This window comes from Sarcophilus harrisii, chromosome 2, assembly GCF_902635505.1.
Source record: "Sarcophilus harrisii chromosome 2, mSarHar1.11, whole genome shotgun sequence".
NCBI lineage: Eukaryota > Metazoa > Chordata > Mammalia > Dasyuromorphia > Dasyuridae > Sarcophilus > Sarcophilus harrisii.
In genome coordinates, this window is record NC_045427.1 from 253,215,550 (window position 1) to 253,236,594 (window position 21,045).

Consider the following 21,045-nt stretch of genomic DNA (forward strand, 5'->3'; position numbering starts at 1 on the left):
CAATGAAAACTAAAACTAAGGGATCAACTCACACATATTAGATTGGCTAAGATGACAGGAAAAAATAATGATGAATGCTGGCAAGGATGTGGGAAGAGTGGTACACTATTGCATTATTGGTAAGAGTTGTGAACTGACCCAAATATTCTGGAGAGCAATTTGGAACTATGCCCAAAAGGTTATAAAATTGTGGATCTGTATTCCAAAGATAGATATCATAAAAGAGGGAAAAGGACCCACTTCTGCAAAAATTTTTATTTTATTTTATTTTTTTATTTAATACCTTTTATTTACAGGTTATAAGTATGGGTAACTTTACAGCATTAACAATTGCCAAACCTCTTGTTCCAATTTTTCACCTCTTACTCCCCACCCCCTCCCCCAGATGGCAGGATGACCAGTAGATGTTAAATATATTAAAATATAAATTAGATACACAATAAGTATACATGACCAAACCGTTATTTTGTTGTACAAAAAGAATCAGACTCTGAAATATTGTACAATTAGCTTGTGAAGGAAATCAAAAATGTAGGTGGGCATAAATATAGGGATTGGGAATTCAATGTCATGGTTTTTAGTCATCACCCAGAGTTCTTTCTCTGGGCGTAGCTGGTTCAGTTCATTACTGCTCCATTGGAAATGATTTGGTTGATCTCATTTCTGCAAAAATTTTTATAGCAGATATTTTTGTAGTGGAAAAGAATTGGAAAATTAGTAGATCCCCATCAATTAGGGGAATGGCTGAATAAGTATATGAAAGTAATGGAATATTATTTTTTAATAAAAAATGATGAACAGGCTGATTTTAGAAAAGCCTGGAAAGTTTTACCACGACCTGATGCTAGTGAAATAAGCAAAATCAGGAAAACATTGCACATAGCAACAGCAAGATTGTGCAATGATCAACTATTGGTTCTTTTCAATGGCTAAGTGATCCAAGACAATAACAATCTACTTTGGATGGAAAACTGCGTATGCAAAAAGAGAACTAGAGATACTAAATGTAGATTGATATATACTATGTTCAACTTTTTTTCTCTTGTGGTTTTTCCCTTTTGTTCTGATTTTTCTCTCCCAACATAATTCATATGGAAATATGCTAAAAAAATGAATGTACTTGTATAACCAAAAAACAAAACAAAAAAAAACAAACCTTTTTTTTACATATAACTGGAGAAAATAAAAATAAAATACACAAATTAGCAAATAAACTCATATAAGTAAAATCCCAATCATACATCTTTTATACTTTTTAGTAGAAGCAAAGCTTTGTCTCTGTCTTCTCTTTCCAACACTGAACAGGAAATTATCCTGGGAGCAGTGAGGAGGAACGATTATAGGAATTTCTCCAAAATTGTTCCATGACTAGAAGTTGGAAACTTTTAATACCAAGCAGCTCTTAAATTGTAAAAGACATACACTTGGGAGAAAGATGAGGGTGTAATAGATTCTAAGATTATTTAGATTCAATATAATTTGAGAAGGAATATTTTCCTCAAATCTATTATATTAAAGTTGATCATCTAGACATGGGAATAACAACTCATTTTAAAAGGTTATTATACAGAAAAATTTTGTGAACTATAATTCTAAATGTGAACTATGAGGAAACTAAGGGTTAGTAGCATTTAAAATTTGCCCATTTTGTCATAGGGCAGAATTAAAACTTAAACTAAAGTCTTCTGAATAATTTCAAGCCCAGTACATTTTACATTACACCATGCCAAAAAGATAAGTTTGCTTCACAAAAATTGCCTTCTTGGCTATTTGAAAGGCTGTCATGTGGAAAAAGAAGAAGAAAAAGTCTTGTTACATTGTCTTCAGAAAGAGGCAGTAAGTACAGAAACAATGACTAGAATTTTCTGAGAGTAAAATTTAGGCTTGAAGGAAAAATTTCCTAAATTATAATTATCCAAAAGTGAAATGGTTCTCAGGAGGAAATAAGTTGCCCCTTACAGAAAAGATTTGAAGACCATTTATTGAGTATTTTATAGAAATGATTCTTCTTCAAGTATGAGCTGGAATGGTTTCTGAGATCTCTTCCAAAATGGAATATCTATAACATTCACTATTTTTAGTTTTTTTTTTAAATAAACATATATTTTCAAAGTGCATGATTACCTAGATCCCAAGTAAAATATGTCTATTTTGCTTAAATCTTACCATTTAGTTCAGGCAAATTAGGTACCACTTATTGGCAAGTATGCTCCAAATGTAGGAAAAAATAAACTAGCTTCTAAAACTACGAATCCAAAGTTATGAAATGAAAACAACCACTACATAAAATGATTCCTCAATTCCTTTGCCACCACCCACCATAACTTCATGCCTGGTATAACTCTTTGTGACATTAAGGTGCTTAATCAACATTATTGACAAATCTATAAAAACCAGTCTTCTCCTAGACAAATAACACTAAGATCCATTTTGTAAAACCAACATCAACAATCTTTCTTTCTTGGAGATATGTACGTAGTTCTTAAATATGCTAATGAATTGCTATTGCATCACTTTAGGAATTATTATAGCTCACAATATCAAATAAACAGTTTTAAATGGTCACCTGTTAGAGGGTTGCCTCTCAGAACTGGCAACAAGAAAAAGACTTGGCACTTTTGAAAACACCACATTTGTTTTTGCCCCTATCCTATCTTTTAAAAAACTAAGTAAACACTGCAACTATGCCCTAAACATTCTTGCCCTTTAAATATCAGTTGCTATTGGCACAGTTAGTAGGAATGCTACTAAAAGCCAGCAGAAATCAGTACTGCTGAGTATGTATTCTATAAAATCAGAGAAAGGGAGAAGCCAAGAAGTCTGAGACAAAAAGTTAGACAGATGGCTTGCAAAACTGCCTGCTGGAGAAAGCAAAATTGACTGCTTGGACTGTCAATTTGGTTCTAGATTGAGCCAAGTTTTTCTCTTCTATTGGTAGCTTGTTGCTAGCACGATTACTGTGATACCCATAGGTAGTAACTTTTACTGTTAGTACCTAGCATAAGCATCTAAATTTGCAAGTAAGCAAGTTTTTAGCCCCTATTACTTATTATCAAGGATACATTTAGCACACTGACTACAAAGCAGTCTCTATCCTCAGATGATGAAGGATAACAACAAGGGATTCCAAAAGGATCAAATTATGGTATTCCATCTTGATCAAAAGTAACATATTGATGAAAAAAAGAATTCTGAGAAAGGTAAAGGAGTCTCAGAATTCTGGAGATTCAGGAGTTGACGACAGTATCTATGTGATAGGATTTGAACAATAACTGCTGACATTCATATAGTCTTATAAGGTTTGCAAAATACCATAAGAATATATGTATATAAACCCAGGCATATATATATATATATAGATATATATCTATATCTATATATATATATATATATATATATATATACACATACATATATATGTGTGTGTGTAATTGTTTTAAAATAAATTAGCAAATAAATAAAATCCCAGTCACTTCAAAAAACCCTTTAAAAATAAAGGTATTATTAATCCCCATTTTTATAAACAAGGAAACCAGGATGAAAAGAAATTAAGTTATCTGCCAAGGATCACATAGTTAATGAGTGTATGATATAGGATTCCTACTCCTAATCTAGCATTATCTGGCTCAAATACTATGAATTCAGCAACAGTGCTTCTGAAAATACTGCAATCAAGCATTTATATTAGAATAAAGAGATTGGGGACAAGTAGTCAGTGAACAAGCATTTATTAAGTTCCTGTCATATACCAAGCACTATGTTAAATTCTAGGCTTACAAAGAAAAGCAAAACCAGTTTTTAAGAAGCTCACATTCTAATGGGGGAAGGCAACATTAAAACAACTATGAATAAATAAGACATTGAGATTAGATAGATATTAGAGAAATTGGAAAGAGTCACTAAAGGGAAGTACTAGCTTTAAGATTCAGGACAGGTTTATTGTAGAAGATAGAACTTCCATTGGGATCTGAAGAAAGTCAGGGGAGCCAGGATGTGGAGAGAAGGAGGAAAAACATTCCAGGATTAGGGAACAAATAGTGAACTGGCCAGAACTGGGAGCTAGAATGGTTTGTTTGAGGAACAGCAAGGAGATGAATATCACTGGATCTCAAAATACATGAAGGAGAGTAAGATGTAAGAAAATCAGAAAAATAGGAAGAGGCCAAATTCTGAAAGGCTTTGAAGGTCAAAGGATTTTATGTTTCATTAAGGAGTAACAGGAAATCAGTGAAGTTATTATACTCTAAGGTGATATGGTCAGACATTAATGTTAGGAAAACTAATTTGACAGCTGAGTGAAAGATATATGGGAGAGAAGACGAGGCAAAAAGCTCCGCTACCAAGCTACTTCAATAGTCTGGCTGTGTGATGATAAAATCTTCCACCAATGCGGCTGCAGTGCAAAATGAGGAAGTGGGCATATAACATAGATGTTATTAAGCTAGAAATGACAGATCTTGACCATTGACTACATATGAGAGATGATGAAAGTGAGGAATTGAGGATGATACCTAGGTCATGAGCCTGGGCTAATGAGGATAGTGATATATCAGTAACAGGAAAGTTGGGAAAATGAAGGATTTGGAGAAAAAGATAATAAATTAAGTCTTGTACATATTGAATTTTAAATATCAACAACGCATTCAGTTTAAGATGCCTAATAAGTAATTGGAGTTACAAGAATGGAGGTTTGGAGAGAGATTAGGCTTGGAAAAGTAGATACTAGAATCCTCTTCACAGAATTGACTGTTAAAACCTTAAGTACTGTGTCTTGTGTACCTAACCTTGTGCAACCTAACCCACTGATTGACCACTCTATTTCTTAGCTAGTACCAACTAGTTTTGTTTGTTTGTTTGTTTTTTCTGGATATGGATAGGATTTTTCATCATAAGTCCTTCAGAGTGGATCATTTTGCTGCTGAGAATAGCAAAGTCATAGCTGATCATCCTAGAACATTGCTATTATTCTGTATATAGTACATTTCACTTTACTAGAGTTCATGGAAGACTTTTCAGGTTTTTTTCCCCTGAGGGCATATAGTTCATTATTTCCCATAGAACAATAATATTCCATGACAATCACACACCATAATCACATTCCTCAATTGATGGACATCCCCTCAATTCAATTTTTTGCCCTGAGAAGAGAACTGCTAAAAATATTTTTGTCCATACAGGTCTTTTACATATATTTTAAAAATCTTTTACTACTTATGCCTAGTAGTGGTATTGGTGGGTCAAAGAATATGCTTGGATTTATAGCCCTTTGGGCATAGATAATGTCTTTTGATCATTTATCAATTAGAACATGGTTCTCTTTTTTTTTTTTAAATAAATTTGACTCAGTCCCCTTTATGTTTGAGAAATAAAGCCTTATCAGAGAAATCTGCTTCAAAATTCTTTTTATAATTATTATTTCTAACTCTTTTTACTCCATTTATTTTATTTTCTTTCTCCTTTCACTCTGTCCCTACTCAAAAGTGTTTTGCTATTGATCACGCCTTCCTCCAATATTTTATCACCCTCCCCCCTTCCCAAATCACATTTCACTCCTATTTTCTCACAGAGTAATGCCTTTTTGCATTTGATTATAAAATTTCTATAACTTAATACATGATCAGTTTTTTCGGTAAGTGCTATACACTTCTTAGAAAAAGGTATATTCCTTTCTATCCCCTTTAATTTTTTCCAGAGGCCCAAAATCTATTCATCTCCTTAACTTCTTTCTTGTTTATTTTGTGGTTAGATTTATTTATCTCTGAGAGGGGAAAAGTGAGGTCCTCCACTAGTATAGTTTTGCTGTCTATTTTTCTTCTTGTAACTAACTTAACTTCTCCTTTAAAAATTTGGATGCTTAAAAAAAAAGTATTTGAATCAAGACCTTCTTCCTTCTGATGCCAATTCTGCATTTTCTATGTCAGGGTATTAAAAAAATAAAGATAGATATTTTAAAAAATTTGGATGCTGTACCACTTGATGCATAGATGTTTAGTATTGATATTGATTTATTTTCTATGGTACCTTTTAGCAACATGTAGTTTCCTTCATTATATCTTTTAATGAGATCCATTTTTGTTTTTGCTTTGACTGAAATTTTTTTTTACTTCAGCTGAAGCATAATATATTCTGTTTCAGTCTTTTACCTTTACTTTGTATGTATCTCTCTGCTTCAAATGTGTTTCTTATAAACAATCTACTGCAGGAATCTAGTTTTTAATCCACTCTATCTGAAGCATTTTAATGGGAAGGCTCATCCCATTCACAGTCACAGTTATGATTACTGTGTATTCCCCTCTATTATATTTTCTACCTTGTTCATATTTTTTTCCCTCACTTTTCACCCTGTCCCTCTTTAGTAGTGTTTTGCTTTTGACCATGTCCTCCCTCAATCTGCCTTCCCTTCTATTCCCTATTCCTTTCCTCCCCTTTCTCCTACTTCCCTATAGGATAGCATGATTTTTTTTAATTGTATCAAGTTTATTTGTTTTTAATACACATTGCTTTATGAATCATGTTGGAAGAGAAAAATCAGAACAAAAGGGAAAAACCATAGGAGAGATTTAAAAAAAAGGAAGTGAACATAACATGTGTTGATTTACATTCAGTCTCCTTACTTCTTTTTCTGGATTCAGATGGCATTTTCTGTCCAAAATCTTTTGGATTGCTTTAGATCACTGAATTGCTGAGAAGAACCAAGCTTTTTATACTTGATCATCACAATCTTAGATGTTATTGTGTGCAATGTGTTCCTGGTTCTGCTTGTTTCACTTGGCATCAGTTCATGTAAAATATTCCAGACCTCTCTATAATCAGTTTGTTCATCAAGTTTCTAGAACAATTATATTCCATTACCTTCCTGTACAACAGCTTTTTCAGCCATTCCCAAGTGATGGGCATCTACTCCTTTTCCAATTCTTTGCTACCACAAATAGAGGTCCTACAAACATTTTTATATATGTAGGTCCTTTTCCTTCGTTTATGATTTCCTTGGGATACAGCCCAGTAATGGTACTGCTGAGTCAAAGAGTGTGCACAGTTTTATAGCCCTTTGGACATAGCTTCAGATTGTTCTCCAGAATGGTTAGAACATTTCACAACTCCACCAACAATGCATGTGTCCCAGTTTTCCTGCATTCTCCCCCAGTTTATCATTATCTTTTCCTGTTATCTTAACCAATCTGATAGGTGTGAGGTGGTATCTAAGAATTGTTTTAATTTGCATTTTTCTAATTAATAGTGATTCAGATAATTTTTCTTATAACTATAAATAGCTTTAATTTCATCATCTGAAAATTGTCCATTCAAATCTTTTGACCATTTATCAATTGGGGAATGACTTGTCTTCTTATAAATTTGACATAGTTCATTATATATTTTAGAAGTGAGACCTTTATCAGAAATCCTGGCTGTAAAGATTTTTTCTCCTAGCTTTGTATTTCCCTTTTAATCTTGTTTCTGTTGGTTTTGTTTATGCAAACCCTTTTTAATTTAATATAATTAAAGTTATCCATTTTGCCATCATAAATTCATCCCTTCTCCAAAAATGTGATAGATAAATTATTCCCTTTTCTCCTACTTTGTTTATAGTATCATTCTTTATGCTTTATGGAGCTGTAGGTGGATACAGAGGATGTTTGCTCGAAGTGCAGTAAAAGAGCACAGGAAAGAAAAGAGATTAATAGCGAGGAAGATAAGGAAATAGTGTCTGTATTCCTAAGTCTCATTAGAAAAGTAAGGAGTAAAACTTGGAAGAACAGTTGGAACACCAGCTTGAAGTGGGAAGAGAGAAACAGTTTAGGGAAGAAAGAAACTGATAGAAATTTGATGACAAGAGAAGGACTGGATAAGGGAGAATGGAAAACATGTCAAAGAAAGAGAGTAAGGTAATCCAGCATCAAATCAACTTTTGAAAAAAATAAATGAGGAAGAAAACATTATTTCTGCAATATATAATTTGATGTTCGATCAAGATTCCTTTTTTCAAGTGCTGATATGGTTGATATCATACAGACCAGAAAACATGTACTCAATAACATTACTAATACCAGCAGCTGAAATGGAAAACATGTATCTTTTGTGTAAAAAGAAATAGAAAGGTTGAGAAGAACAAGAAAGTATAGGACATTCTTGAGAACCCGAGAAATAATAATCTATAACTGAAGGGATAACACTGAGAGCAAACTAGAAACCAAAATGTTGTCTTTTCTTCTCAAGATGCCATTGCCTTTAGCATTGTTTAATCTTTATGAGCACCAAAAATATAACAAATCCTGCACAGACTACAGAATTTAATGTTAGCTCATGAGCTCAGAATTAGACAGAAAGAAGAATAAGCAAATAGATAAAGCACACAGCATTTTAAACAAATGATTGTGTGTTTCTGTACTTTGTTTATAAAATAACTCTTTCTTATTCTCAATTGAAACTCTAATACCAATATAGGAAACCAACATTGTGCTTTTGCTAAAAGAAAAAAAAAACCACTATTATAAACTGAGATAAACGTAGATGTTCATAAATGTTGCTATTTTGAAAGCTTTTGTGGACATGAACATCAATGAATATCATTCTCCTAGATGGAATCCTGCCTTCTATCCCACAAGGACCTTATCAGTTCCAAATATTTTATATTAGGTCTAACTCGCCAGTACTGCGATATTGCATCTCAAAGTTTTCACTGGGTGAAAAAGTGCTTATTAGAGAATTTTTTTAAAAAATAGATGATAAGAAGAAATTAAGCATTATTATAAGGATGACTGTCATCTTAGGAAATAGAGAATCTAAATCCTCTCATTCCTTAGCCACTTAATATACACAAAAATCAAAAAGGAATATTGGAAATACAACAGAACCTCCTTTGAAAGGCATTCACTTCATTACTTATGATTCATTCTTAGTGCATAATAAAGATTTATAGTGAAGGTAGGACATAGCCTAGGATCATTTTGTTCACTGTGTACTGGAAAAACAATATAAACAATTTAACTGGTAATTTAAGTTCCTTTGATATCACTATACGTCCTTCAGGCATACCAATATCACCTCTGCCCATTCACTGCTAAATTTTTAGTAGTATTTTACATTTGCTTCAAGGATCTCCTAAATATCCACTCATTTCTCACTATTTTTCAATTTAGCTCTTGTTCAGATCACTCTACCTTAACTGCTCACTGACATTGTAACTGCCAAATCCAATAGTCTTTTTTTTTAAATTCTCCATCTATCTTGATCTTTTAATAGCACTTCTGATGCTGATAAACTCTTCCATATTATACCTACTTCTCTCTTGTCTTCTTGGACACTTATCTGTCTAACCACTCCTCAGTCTTTTTTCTGGTTCATTTTCACTGAATCACAGAATTTTTAAGTGAGAAAGAAACCTTGTCAATCATCTATCAAACCTATTTGAGAAAATAATACTCATTATAATATACCCAGTAAGTGGCATCTAGCTTCTACTTGAAAACATGAAGACAGAAAACTTCTTACTTCTAAGGAGCCTATTACATTTTCAGATATGTTGTTTTCTCTATCATCAATGTTAAATCTGTCTATTTGTGATTTCCAGAAATTGCTTCTGGTTCTTCTCTCTAGGATCCAACAGAACACATCTAATCCCTCTTTCAAAGACAACTCCCAAATATGGAAAAATGCTATTATTATGTACTCTCTCCCTGCCTCCCTCTCTCTTCAGTTTTTGTCATATCCACCTTCTTTATTATATTTAACCTGGATGACTCAAGGTACCTATTATCAGAAACAAAAGGATAGAGACATAATAAGAAAAGCATTCACTTTTTCTTTTTTGATGAACCACAAGGTTATGATAGCCAGCACCACTGGTCAAAATGAATACAGTTAGAAACTGACACCAAGATTCCCTACTCAATAAGAGAAAATCTTGCTTGTGCAAGAACTATCAGACTCCATGAAGATAAATTCCTCAAATTTGGCAACATTCATTCTTATGTTCATTGTGAATAAGATAGGGAGGGAGGAGAGTTTTGGCTTCCTATGAAAATCATTCAAGCTTCGGAAAAAGTAAATTCATTTATTACTGTATCATCTGGGAATTTGCCTGTTTGTTCACTTAGGTGTAATAGAGTGTTAATAAAGCCAAGGTCATATCTTTATTTTGTTTCCTGATCACAGAATTAATCTCTAACCCTAGCCAGATGCCTGAAAAATAAACTGCTGTTCAGATGAAGCATCAGATGAAATAGCAAGCATAGAAAATGCAAATTCATCCCTACACTAAAAAAAAAAAAAAAAAAAAAAAATTCAAAGCAATTGTTGGAGGTATATGGTATTATCTTGTTTGTCTGGATAATTTAAAACAATGAACAAAGAAAAAAGACTGATCTTCTAAAGTGAAAAGATGATCAAACAATATTGTAAAAACTGAATATTTAAAATCCTTTAATTTGGAAGGGATATGGTCAAGCAATGTCCTGAAATAAACCAATTAAATAATTAAGTTCCTACTTTGTACCAAGCATCTGTAATACATACAAAAATGGGGCAGCTCCCCATCATTTGTGAGCTTACGATGTAAAAGAAAATTCAATATCTATAGGGAAGCGTTGGCCAGGGATGATGGTTAGATGCCTCTGTTATGTATGCCATAGTGTCCTAGTGGATGGCTGAATGGGATATAAAACATCATATCAGACTAACTAAATATAATGAGAAGAATTTTTCAATTTCTAAATTGTAGATAATAAAGAAAGATGACCCTTTTTGAATTTCAAGGATTCTGTCAATTAATTATTTTGCAAAGTCACTCTGTAAGATTAGAAATCCTAAAATTAAAAGGCCAACAGAAGAGTTCTGATCTCCAAGTAAGTTAACACCTTATTAGATTAAGTAAAATTAAACCAATATATAAGATATTAGTTTTAGATAAGACCAAAAAATACAAGCTTTACTCATCCTCTCACTTTAGAAAGGATGAAGAAAATGTAAACCTAGTTTTCACATTTATTTGAAAATCAACTCAGTTCAAAAGATCCATCTGTATTGTTGTGAAAATTACCTTCTTTATTCTTTTATCTCCAGGATATATTGCATTTAACCATCAGTTCTGTTGTTTGTTTTTTTAATTTTGTTTAAAAACTGACAAATTTAGTCAGATGCTCATGAAGAAGGCTTTTGACAGAATACTGGTGTAAAGGTCAGAGTTAAAAACTGAATACTAGATCTAAATATTTAATTTTAATAATTTATTTATCTATTTATTTAATAATGTTTTAATAAATTAAGTTTAAATGATAATTTGATAAAAATTTAATGATTTAATTTATTAATTAAATTTAACAAATAATTGACCTGGAGGAAGGAGGGGAGGGGAGTGAGAACTAGTTCAAAGGAAGACTTTTTAAAAAGCATCCATCCATAAGCCATTAGTTTCTATTTCTAATGAAGACTGATAAAAATGAATGGGGTTTATCCGGAACAGAAGAAGTTAGGTCAGATACAAAGAATTTACTATTGGCTTGTACTGCTAGATACTAAAGATACAAAGTATTCCATATCTAGAACTGCTAAATATTAAAATGAATGAGCTAGAACATCTAAGCAATCACTTTCCTAGGGAGTTTTAAATTAAGACAACAAAATTAATTACTTCCTCCTCCCCTTAGCTCTAAAACCTGTGATCTTGTGGTTCTATTATTTGGTCAATTAAAAAAATCACTAATCCTTCTGATTTGCTATATTTCAAGGCATAAAAATAAAAGTAAATAACAAAATACTGAATTCATATGACATCTTTAAGCAACTCCATTTTAGCACCTCAAGAAACACTTAAATGTCTACTATGGGTAAGGTACTGGCAATGATTCAATGGACCATGATTTCATTGATGTTTGTACTTACTCCAGTACTGTTGAGTGCAATTCATTTGATGTTTGCTTAACAATCTTTTTATTTTTGGTAATAATAAGGAATGATATATTTTTTTATTCTCTTGGTATATTCCCTTCTTTTAGGTATCCTGAGAATCAATCCTTCAAACACTCAAAATTATACCATCTTCTATGCAGGCCTCCTAAGTAAATGAATAATTTAAACCAACTGCTTAAAGGTTTCCCAGTGGTTTAGTGTTTTTCCCTCTGCAATTACCTTTCACCTACTCAACATACAGATAGACGAATATAGATAAAATATAAAATACTTTCTTACTTAAAAAAGAAACTTATTTATACATTGTTTCCTTCTTTGGGACTAGTTATTTACATGTTGGTTCCCCTTGAGGACTAGGACTCATTTTCCTTTCTTTGTGTCCCCAGTGATAAGCACTATACATAGTAAATGCTTAATGAGCATTTTGAACCATTTTTTCCATTTCAACTTTCTTCAGTGTGATTTCTACTTCTTCTATTAATATTCTTAAGGGACTATCATGCCAGAATTCATTGCCTCTAATGGTGAAAAGAATTCTCTATAACAATCTTTGCAATTCTTTTCCATTTGTCTGTCGGGTCCATTTTTACCCTTATGCTCACTTGTGCCTATATTACTTTTATCCTTGTGATCATATGAATGGAGCTCCTTGGCTACTCTTCTATTGTACCTTTAAATGCCCTTGTGATAAATTGGTTTATAGATACTATGGATCGTGATATTGTGAGATTCAAATGAGATAATAGATGTAAAAAAGTTTACAGACCTTAAAGCACCAAATAAAAGCTAATTATCATTGCTGTTTTTGTTAGCTCAAAGCAACAAGGTTTTCCATCTGGAGATGACTTCATTTCTGAGCCTTCTTATAATGTACTACTGCTGAGTTCAAGCAGTGCTTATAGAGCAATACAGGGAGAAATATGCTAGTAAATATTTAACATTTGAGTTCTCTGGGGGAAATAATGCATGCATACACACCTTTAAGTTTAATATGTACTATTAATCATTCAGCTTATACAATCAACAAAAATAACAAATTAAGCCCTGATTGGTAACAATTCAGATTTCTGAGGTATAAATGCTCAAACCTAAAATTTAATAAAAAGCTCTTAAAAGCCAATTGGAGATGGATCCACTACACCTCTAACTAAAGACAGACTCTGCTTTAACCCATTCATTTATAATTTAATTCACATTAAAATGGGATTGTTTTGCTTTAAAATATTACAGGATTCTTTTGTAAAAATTTGAGAATCACAGAATTTAGAGCTAGATAGATTAAAAGATAAAAAAAGATAAAAAATTTCAGCCTTTATCTTACTAAAGAAGATAATGAAGTTCAGAGATGTTAGGTTATCATCTAAGATCAAACTACAAATCAGGTTTATTGACTTTTAATCCAATATTCTTTCCAATAATTACCTCTAAATAGCAACAGTTAGAACATGATTTGATTTTCAAATATTTACTATCTCAAGACGGTTTAAAATAACTACTGTATTTTATAGAGAGATTCAACTGTATTTGTACTTAGTTTTTTTTAATGATAGCTATAAAAAGTAAGCTTAATTCTTTAGCAGAAATGCATGATAAAATGCAACATCATATTTTTCTTTGTCTAGAAAAGGAATATCATACTAGAGAAGCATACTCTTCTGGTCACAGAGAAAGTCAAATCAATAAACATTTATGAATCACATCATATGCCAGGTACTATGCTAAAAAGCTCAAGAAGCTCATTAATCGAATGGAGAAGGTAAGAGGCAAACAACTATATATGTAAGATATACATAAACATATATATATATATATGTGTGTGTGTGTGTACATACACACATACACAAACATGTATACATGCACACATGTCTATACATCTATTATATATGTGTATACACTTACATATGTGTGTGTATAAATCAGAAGAAAGAAACTAATATTAAGGGAGACCAGGAAAAGATTCTTTCAGAAAGTAGAATTTTAGTTGAGATCTGAACAAATCCAAGGGAGACAAGAAGCAGAGAAGAGGAAGGAGACCATTCGGAGGATTCTATGTATAATACTGCAGATAATAGGGAACCAATTCAGTTGAGGGAGAAAGAGAGAAAGGGAGAGAGATTGGGAAGAGGTGACATCAGCGTTCATTTTAACAGCTGAATTGAGCATGGACTGGCATAGAGAGAGGCTTGGGGCAAGAATCAATCTAATTAGCAGATCCAGGAGTTTGTTAGAAGGGGAAAAATTCACAGAGACTAAATAGCCTTTATTAGGAACAGGAAGAAAGATAGCAAGTTCTGCAACATATTTAAACTCAAGTAACACAGCTTTTAGTACATGTGAGGATCACATCAGTTTTAATCTAGCAAAATGACAAATGGGTAGTAAACATGGTATTACTTTGCATAATTAATTCATTCATCGTTTTAAAAAACACCTACACTGAGAGCATATTGTCCACTAAGAAGAAAGAGACTTCTATAAGTTTGAACTGATAGATTATCAAGCCAATTTTAGTAACAAAATCGAAGGAGGCAAATTTAGATGACAGAAGTCTTAAGAGCTTAAAAAAAAAAATAGGGTTTTGCTTTTTTTTTTTTTTTGTTTGTTTGTTTGTTTTTACCAGATTCTCATTTCTTAAAAACTGTCAGCATTATTCAAGTTTGCAGGTATGTCACACAGTGTCCATGTGGCTGTTATTGTGGCTATTATTCTTTCAAGAGTCTTTCTCTAAACCTCTTTCCTGACTGTCAGGCATTAGGTGCAATCGTTTATCATACCCAATGCAAATTCCCAGACATGTAGGAAAAAATTCTGAAAGAATTTTGGGTTGCTTAATTGGGAAAAATGGGATATGTAACTGACTCTTCCTACTCCATACATTGCTACATAGAATTTTCTTTAATGGCAGTAATAAATAGAAAATCATATGATCTGAAAGTGAAAGATTAGTTTTCCTTCTCCGTCATAGAATATAAGATGTTAAATAATCTTACCTAACCCCCTCATTTAACAAATGAGTGAAGTGACCTATTATTTCCCTTAATTGATATTTTCCTCCATTGGTCTCCAGTGTCAAGTTCCAGTGTTCCTCTGATAATAAAGTTCCAATTTAAATATGGAGACAGTTAGGTGGCTCAATGGCCATAGTACTCTGTCAAAAATCAGGAAGACCTGAATCCAAAGATAGCCTCAGATATGCACTAGCTGTGTGAACCTAGACAAGTCACTTAATCTCTGTATACTCTAGTCCACTAAAGAAACATCTCTCCAGTACTGAGATACTATGAACCACAGAGTCAAAAAGAGTCAGGCATGACTGAGTAACAATAATCTGAATCTGCAAAGTAAATCCAGGATCTCAGAAAACCTAAATTCTACTTCCAATACTCCAGCTAACTCTCTGGATTTCACCTGTTGTTGTGTCTGTTTTCCCATTAACAGAGCAGAAGGCTATATATTTTAATAGGCAATAACAAAACATTATAGAATATGGGCTTCAAATATTCTTTCTGTTCTATTTACAATAAGTTTTTTGATTCTCATTTTATTTTCTTCCTCTCTGCCTTGGTACTTTGCCATTTTTTTCTAGACAAAACTACTCATCCCAAAAGCCATGGAGTAATAAAATTCAGAAACACAGATATCTGATCCAGGCAATTCATGAATGGTTGAGGAATGGAAACTATTATCTAAGGGTAAAATGTGAAGTGAGTTAGAAGAATAGAAATAAAAAGTGTCCCTTATGTCTATCTTTTGGACTCCACCACCTTCCTAACAATAAAAAGATTTCAAGGGCATAGCCAATCTATATTATAGATTTTCTAAGAGCTGACTCTGAAACTATCTAGTCCAACCTGCACCTGACCAAAAATTCATTCTTCAATAAATCTGACTCATGTAGACTACTATTTATGAAAACAACTGGAAAAGGCATTTTAAATAAAGCTTTGCCAAATAACAAGAAATATTCCAATTAAAATACAACTGAACCAGCAAAGGAAATAATCTCTTACATTGAAGATGTGGCTAAATAAAGTCTAGAAATAACCCGTTCTTTACTTAGACTGTTATCTAGAATAAGTCACTTTACCTCACTCCAGACACCTTGATTTTCCCTTGTATAAAATAGAAGTTTTAATCTTCCACTTACATAATTTTATGTTGTGAAAGAACGATAATGAAACATTGAAATAATGATCACAGAAATATTAAGCAAAGATAATAATATTAATCAAACGAGGGAAGAGTTTTCATTCATTATAAAATTTGACTGGCTTTTTAGCCACAGAAATGATATGATGTTATGTTGTTCACTTGACCAAAATATATTAAATAGAACCTTTTTGCTGATGCTATTTTGAGACCACTGGGCAATTAGAATTTTTAAAATTTCTATAAGTTTCAGGACTATTTGGAAAGATCCAGAAGTATTTAACTGGAGTTATCTGTGGGGAAACAATGTTGGATATAAATGATGAAATGTGAAGCACTGAAAAAACAGCAGTATCCATTTTTCAATTATTCAGTCTAGTTAAATGGGCCTAGTGAGCACTTACTAACCTTCAATGATGTTGCTATTATGAAATTCCCTGTATGGTCCAGTTCCTAGTGGTAGTGCTCAGGAACTATTAATGAAGTAAAGGTTTCTTTTAGACCTGTGCCCATTCTTTTGAGTGGTAATGTTTTGCAAAACACCATCACAATTTCATGGTACCCAAGTAGCCATAACTGCGGTGTATAAGGTCTGAAAACCCTCTAGGCAAAAGAAACAAATGTCATGAGAAAAGTCAAACAATTTCCTTAGTATATCAAGATTCTGTAGCCCAGTCAGTTCATGTTTTTCTTATTGCTACTCTCATTTTGCTTAGACAGTTCATGAGTTACTACACTAAATTCTGACCATACCCAAACTGTCTCACTAATGGTTTATTTAGTGCTCCTCCACCACAGTTCAGATTACTCTGCTACTTATATATAGCAAATATGTTAATCAAGTTTCCATATTTGCTCTTCTGTTTTTGACCACAACCCTAAACAAGCCAGGTAAGAAAGGAGATCTTTATACTTAAATTAAGAAATAAGATGGCACATCAATATTTAAAAGAAAGTGTTAGATTTTTTTCTGTCACTAGGTACTTCATGTACTTGTGTTATGTGTCTAACACTTTTGTTCTTTTTTAGATTCCATTTAATAAGCTCCTATTTTGTGCATGATACAATTTGAGATTGCTTAGACTGAGGAGTTGCTGTGGCCAAGCAATTTCACAGCCATAAAACTATATATAAGTTACTATCAAAACCAAAAAGAATTTTAGACATAAGAAAACTAAGGATAAGATACAAATATCTTCTAATGTGTTGAAGGACCAGGAAACAACTATAAAAATATTTATTAACTATGGGCAATGAATTTTGTCATCCATTATTGTAATAACTCCCTACCCTACAGTGTTTCATGTAAATTTATTTTAAATATTGAAGATAAGAGTTTGTTGATATTAGATAGTGGAAGGAGTGGAAACCCATGATCTTCAAGTAATAAAAGGACTTTAAGTCTCAGCAAGCAAGAATTCATGTTAGAAGCCTGAAATTTTAAAAAGGCAACAATGAGGTGAGACCTAGATTCAATGACAGAGAAAACAACAATAATGGGATTAAAGAAATGTAAGAGAGGGCAGCTAGCTGGTGCAGTGGATGGAGCACCAGCCCTGAAGTCAGGAGGACCTGAGTTCAAATCTGATCTCAGACACTTAACACTTCCTAGTTGCATGACCCTGGGCAAGTCACTTAACCTCAATCGCCTCAGCAAAAAAAAAAAAAAAAAAAAAAAAAAAATCACAGAAAAGAAAAGAAAAAGAAATGCAAGATGCCTGCCACGTAAACCCTGTGGTAATACATCTTTTTGGTCCTCTCCTTCCAAAAGCTTTATTATCTATTTTTCTTGATACCTATATTGGTGCTTTTTTTGTGTTTCTTGAGTTTACTTATATGGATGATAATTTTTTTAATCCTTCATACAATCTGAGAGGAATGATTTCCATTGTTCCATTCCACATAATACCTATTGCCAATAACTAGCATATAAATTTTTATCTTATAAATTATCTCTCTTGATATTGTGGAACTAATTATAAGGAAATTCAAGAATTTTTCATAGGGCTAAAAGTGAGATGTGTTTTGCTGTGATTGATAAAAGTATTGTACTTCCACACAGTTGATCCCATTTAGAAGGAGGGGCTCAAGATTCAAGTCTAGAAATTCTGCAATAATAACTCCTGCCTTGTTGTGGCCTTGACAGTATTAGTAGAAATCTCTCTATGATTTGGTGTTCTCAAATATAAAATGAAAGTAATCACCTAGCTGAGGAGGCATTTATAATTACTTTTATCAAAATCAAAATACAATTTATAAACTATGCAGATATAGGTTAAAATTCTACTTCTGCTACATATTAGTTATCTAATGCGAGGTAAATTATTTAGCCTTGCAGTTGTTAAAGGATCCCCTTAAAACTTGTCTTTTTGGGTTATCATATTTTCCAGAAACATTGGCCCTGCAGTATGCAAGAGGTCCTAAATGAGTCAAGGATGAAACCTACCCCTACTCTGAGCTGACATTAATCGTTATTTGTACCCCAAGCTGGAATCCCTATGTGTCTTTATGAGTCAAGATAGGTACCAGTTAATCTGAATCAGACTAAGAAATTGTGTAGCTGGGACCCTTGTAGATAAGCAGACCATTTCATCTTCACAGTCTAATAATTCCCAAGGGAAAAAAATGTTGCTTTTTCCATTTTATTTATTCATGGTTTCTCTTCTCCTTTGGGTGAGGGGAAATCAGTCTTTTTGCTACCCCCTAATGCTCTTTTCTTCCTATCATACTGCTTATTTAGAAGGGGATTGCTTTCTCTCTTCCCTTCTTTACTATAATTATTCCTTGCTTGTACCTGGAATCCCACATACACTTTCATGTCTCTTGTAATAAATTCAGTTGCGATACATATCTCATGAATCAATAAAATTGATATTTTATCAATTAACAATATACCAGACAATTTAAGACTACAAATTCTGATACAGTTGCTGCCCTGCACTAGTAGAAGGAATTTCTTCTCTAGAATCCCTAATTCCCTATACAAATTTAATAATAGTTCAGTCAAAAAAAAAAATGGTGTCATTTAGAGAATATATTTTTTTAAAAATCATGGTTTCTAGCCTTAAAAAGTTTATAGTAGATTTCTGATAGGTTATTTCAAAAGACAGAGATAATAGTAATGGCCTTTTTTTTTTTTTTTTTTTCTGAGGCAGTTGGGGTTAAGTGATTTGCCCAGGGTCAAACAGTTGGGAAGTGTTAAGTGTCTAAGATTACATTTGAACTCAAGTCCTCCTGACTTCAGGGCTGATGGCCTATCCACTGTGCCATCTAGCTGCCCCTTAGTAATGGCTTTCTAAAGGAAACTAGGCAACAGGCTTTTTTAAACAAGATTTTATGTGACCTATTTCTTTCCTCTTTAATTTTATTTATTATATACTGTGTGTGAGTGTACTGTGACTATAAATAGGTTTCAGTGTTCTCATAGAATAATAATCCATCAAGCAGAACAGAAAAATATACTTATTTGCCTGAGAGAAGAGTTTGTTAATCAAGTTAGAACTGGTGAAGCGTTCCACCTCTTCCATAACCCAAGAAGTGTTGTTAGAGGAAATATACATGGGAATGGGAAGTATCATGAAAATACAGAACACTTATATTCACCTCAAACAGTAATAACAAAAGTTGACTTATAGACAAAAAATAAAAATCTCAGTAATTTTTTTTAAAATTGAAGTATGTCATCATAAAAGAAAATCTTATATTTTCCTCCCAGCAGATCACATAAAGTAAATAATTACAACACCATTAACATATCAAATATCATAATTACATATTTTCACAAATATCAAAAAGATCACATCTGGAAGTAGAGATAGGAACTAATGCTGTGATATAATTAATATAAGGAACTCTCTCTACCAGTGTAATTTGGAATTTTCTCTATAATATAGTCTTATAAAGTTATCTAGAATAGTAAGAAATTAAGGAACTTGCCTGGGGTCACACCACTACTATGTGTCAGAGGCAGACCTTGAACTAGGTTTTCCTGGTTTCAGGGCTAACTCAATCCATTAGGCTATATTGCCTAATTCTGCCATTAGTTTCTGCCATTCATTTCTGAAAGTAGAAAACATTATATTCCACAGTTCTGCAAATTAACCAAAGGAGAATGGAGGGAGGAAAAAGTAAAGTGCGGCCATGTTTGGGGCAAATCACTTATGTCGAGTGATTATTTCTTTGTTTGAGATAATCTCTAAAATGCCTTCAAGCTCAAAAACTTCAAAATTCTATGAATAATTCCCAGAAAATCACCTGTGTATTATTGAATGTTAGCAGGACCAAGAATGCCTCCCATATTCCTCACTGTTGCGTCCTATGTACATCACTAACAAAATGATAAAGCCACTCTCTAGATCCCATTTTCAAGTGTGAAAAAGAAAATTATTCCTTTCTGGTACTTAATGTGAATATTCTCTATCTGAAAAGGGAGGAGAAGAGATGGGAGAAAGAGATAAACCTTACTTTAGCTTCAGAAGTTGGCTCCAAGAAACACAGGCGGTTCCCAAGTCCTTCAGCTGCCAAACAGAACTTTCTTTGCTCCTTGTGGATGTTAGCAACACACTGGAGAACCACTTCATCTTCCTGTTAGGAAAAACATAAGAACCCATATGTGAAGATAAATCTGGCTATTCCAAATCATGCCCCAGGTTATGCCATCTCACTCAGTTCTCTAGACTCTGGGATATCTTGAAGGGATAAGAACAACTACATCTTTATTTCCCAACCTTATAAGTAGCTAGATGATGCAATAGAGCACTGGGCCTGGAGTTAGGAAGATCCAAGTTCAAATGAAGCCTCAGCCTTACTAGCTATGTAACCTTGGGTAAGTCACCTAACCTCTCTATCTGCCTCAGTCTCCTCAACTGTAAAATAAAGATAATAATAATAATACCTAGCTGTCAGAATTGTTGTGAGGATTGTGTGGTTGTATAGATTAAATATTTGTTAACTACATAGCATTGGTACATAGTAGATGCCTAAAAAATACTG

The 21,045-nt window shown here is 32.9% G+C and overlaps 1 protein-coding gene across 4 annotated transcripts in view; it reads right to left on the reverse strand.

The window, feature by feature from the left end:
- The window catches only part of RYR3 (ryanodine receptor 3), a 708,417-nt gene that overhangs the window by 482,947 nt on the left and 204,425 nt on the right, over positions 1-21,045 (reverse strand). For all 4 annotated transcript variants that reach the window (XM_031952023.1, XM_031952026.1, XM_031952025.1 and 1 more), the window contains exon 2: positions 20,518-20,637. In XM_031952023.1, the coding sequence (XP_031807883.1) occupies positions 20,518-20,637 (120 nt within the window). The remainder of the gene's footprint in view (positions 1-20,517; positions 20,638-21,045) is intronic.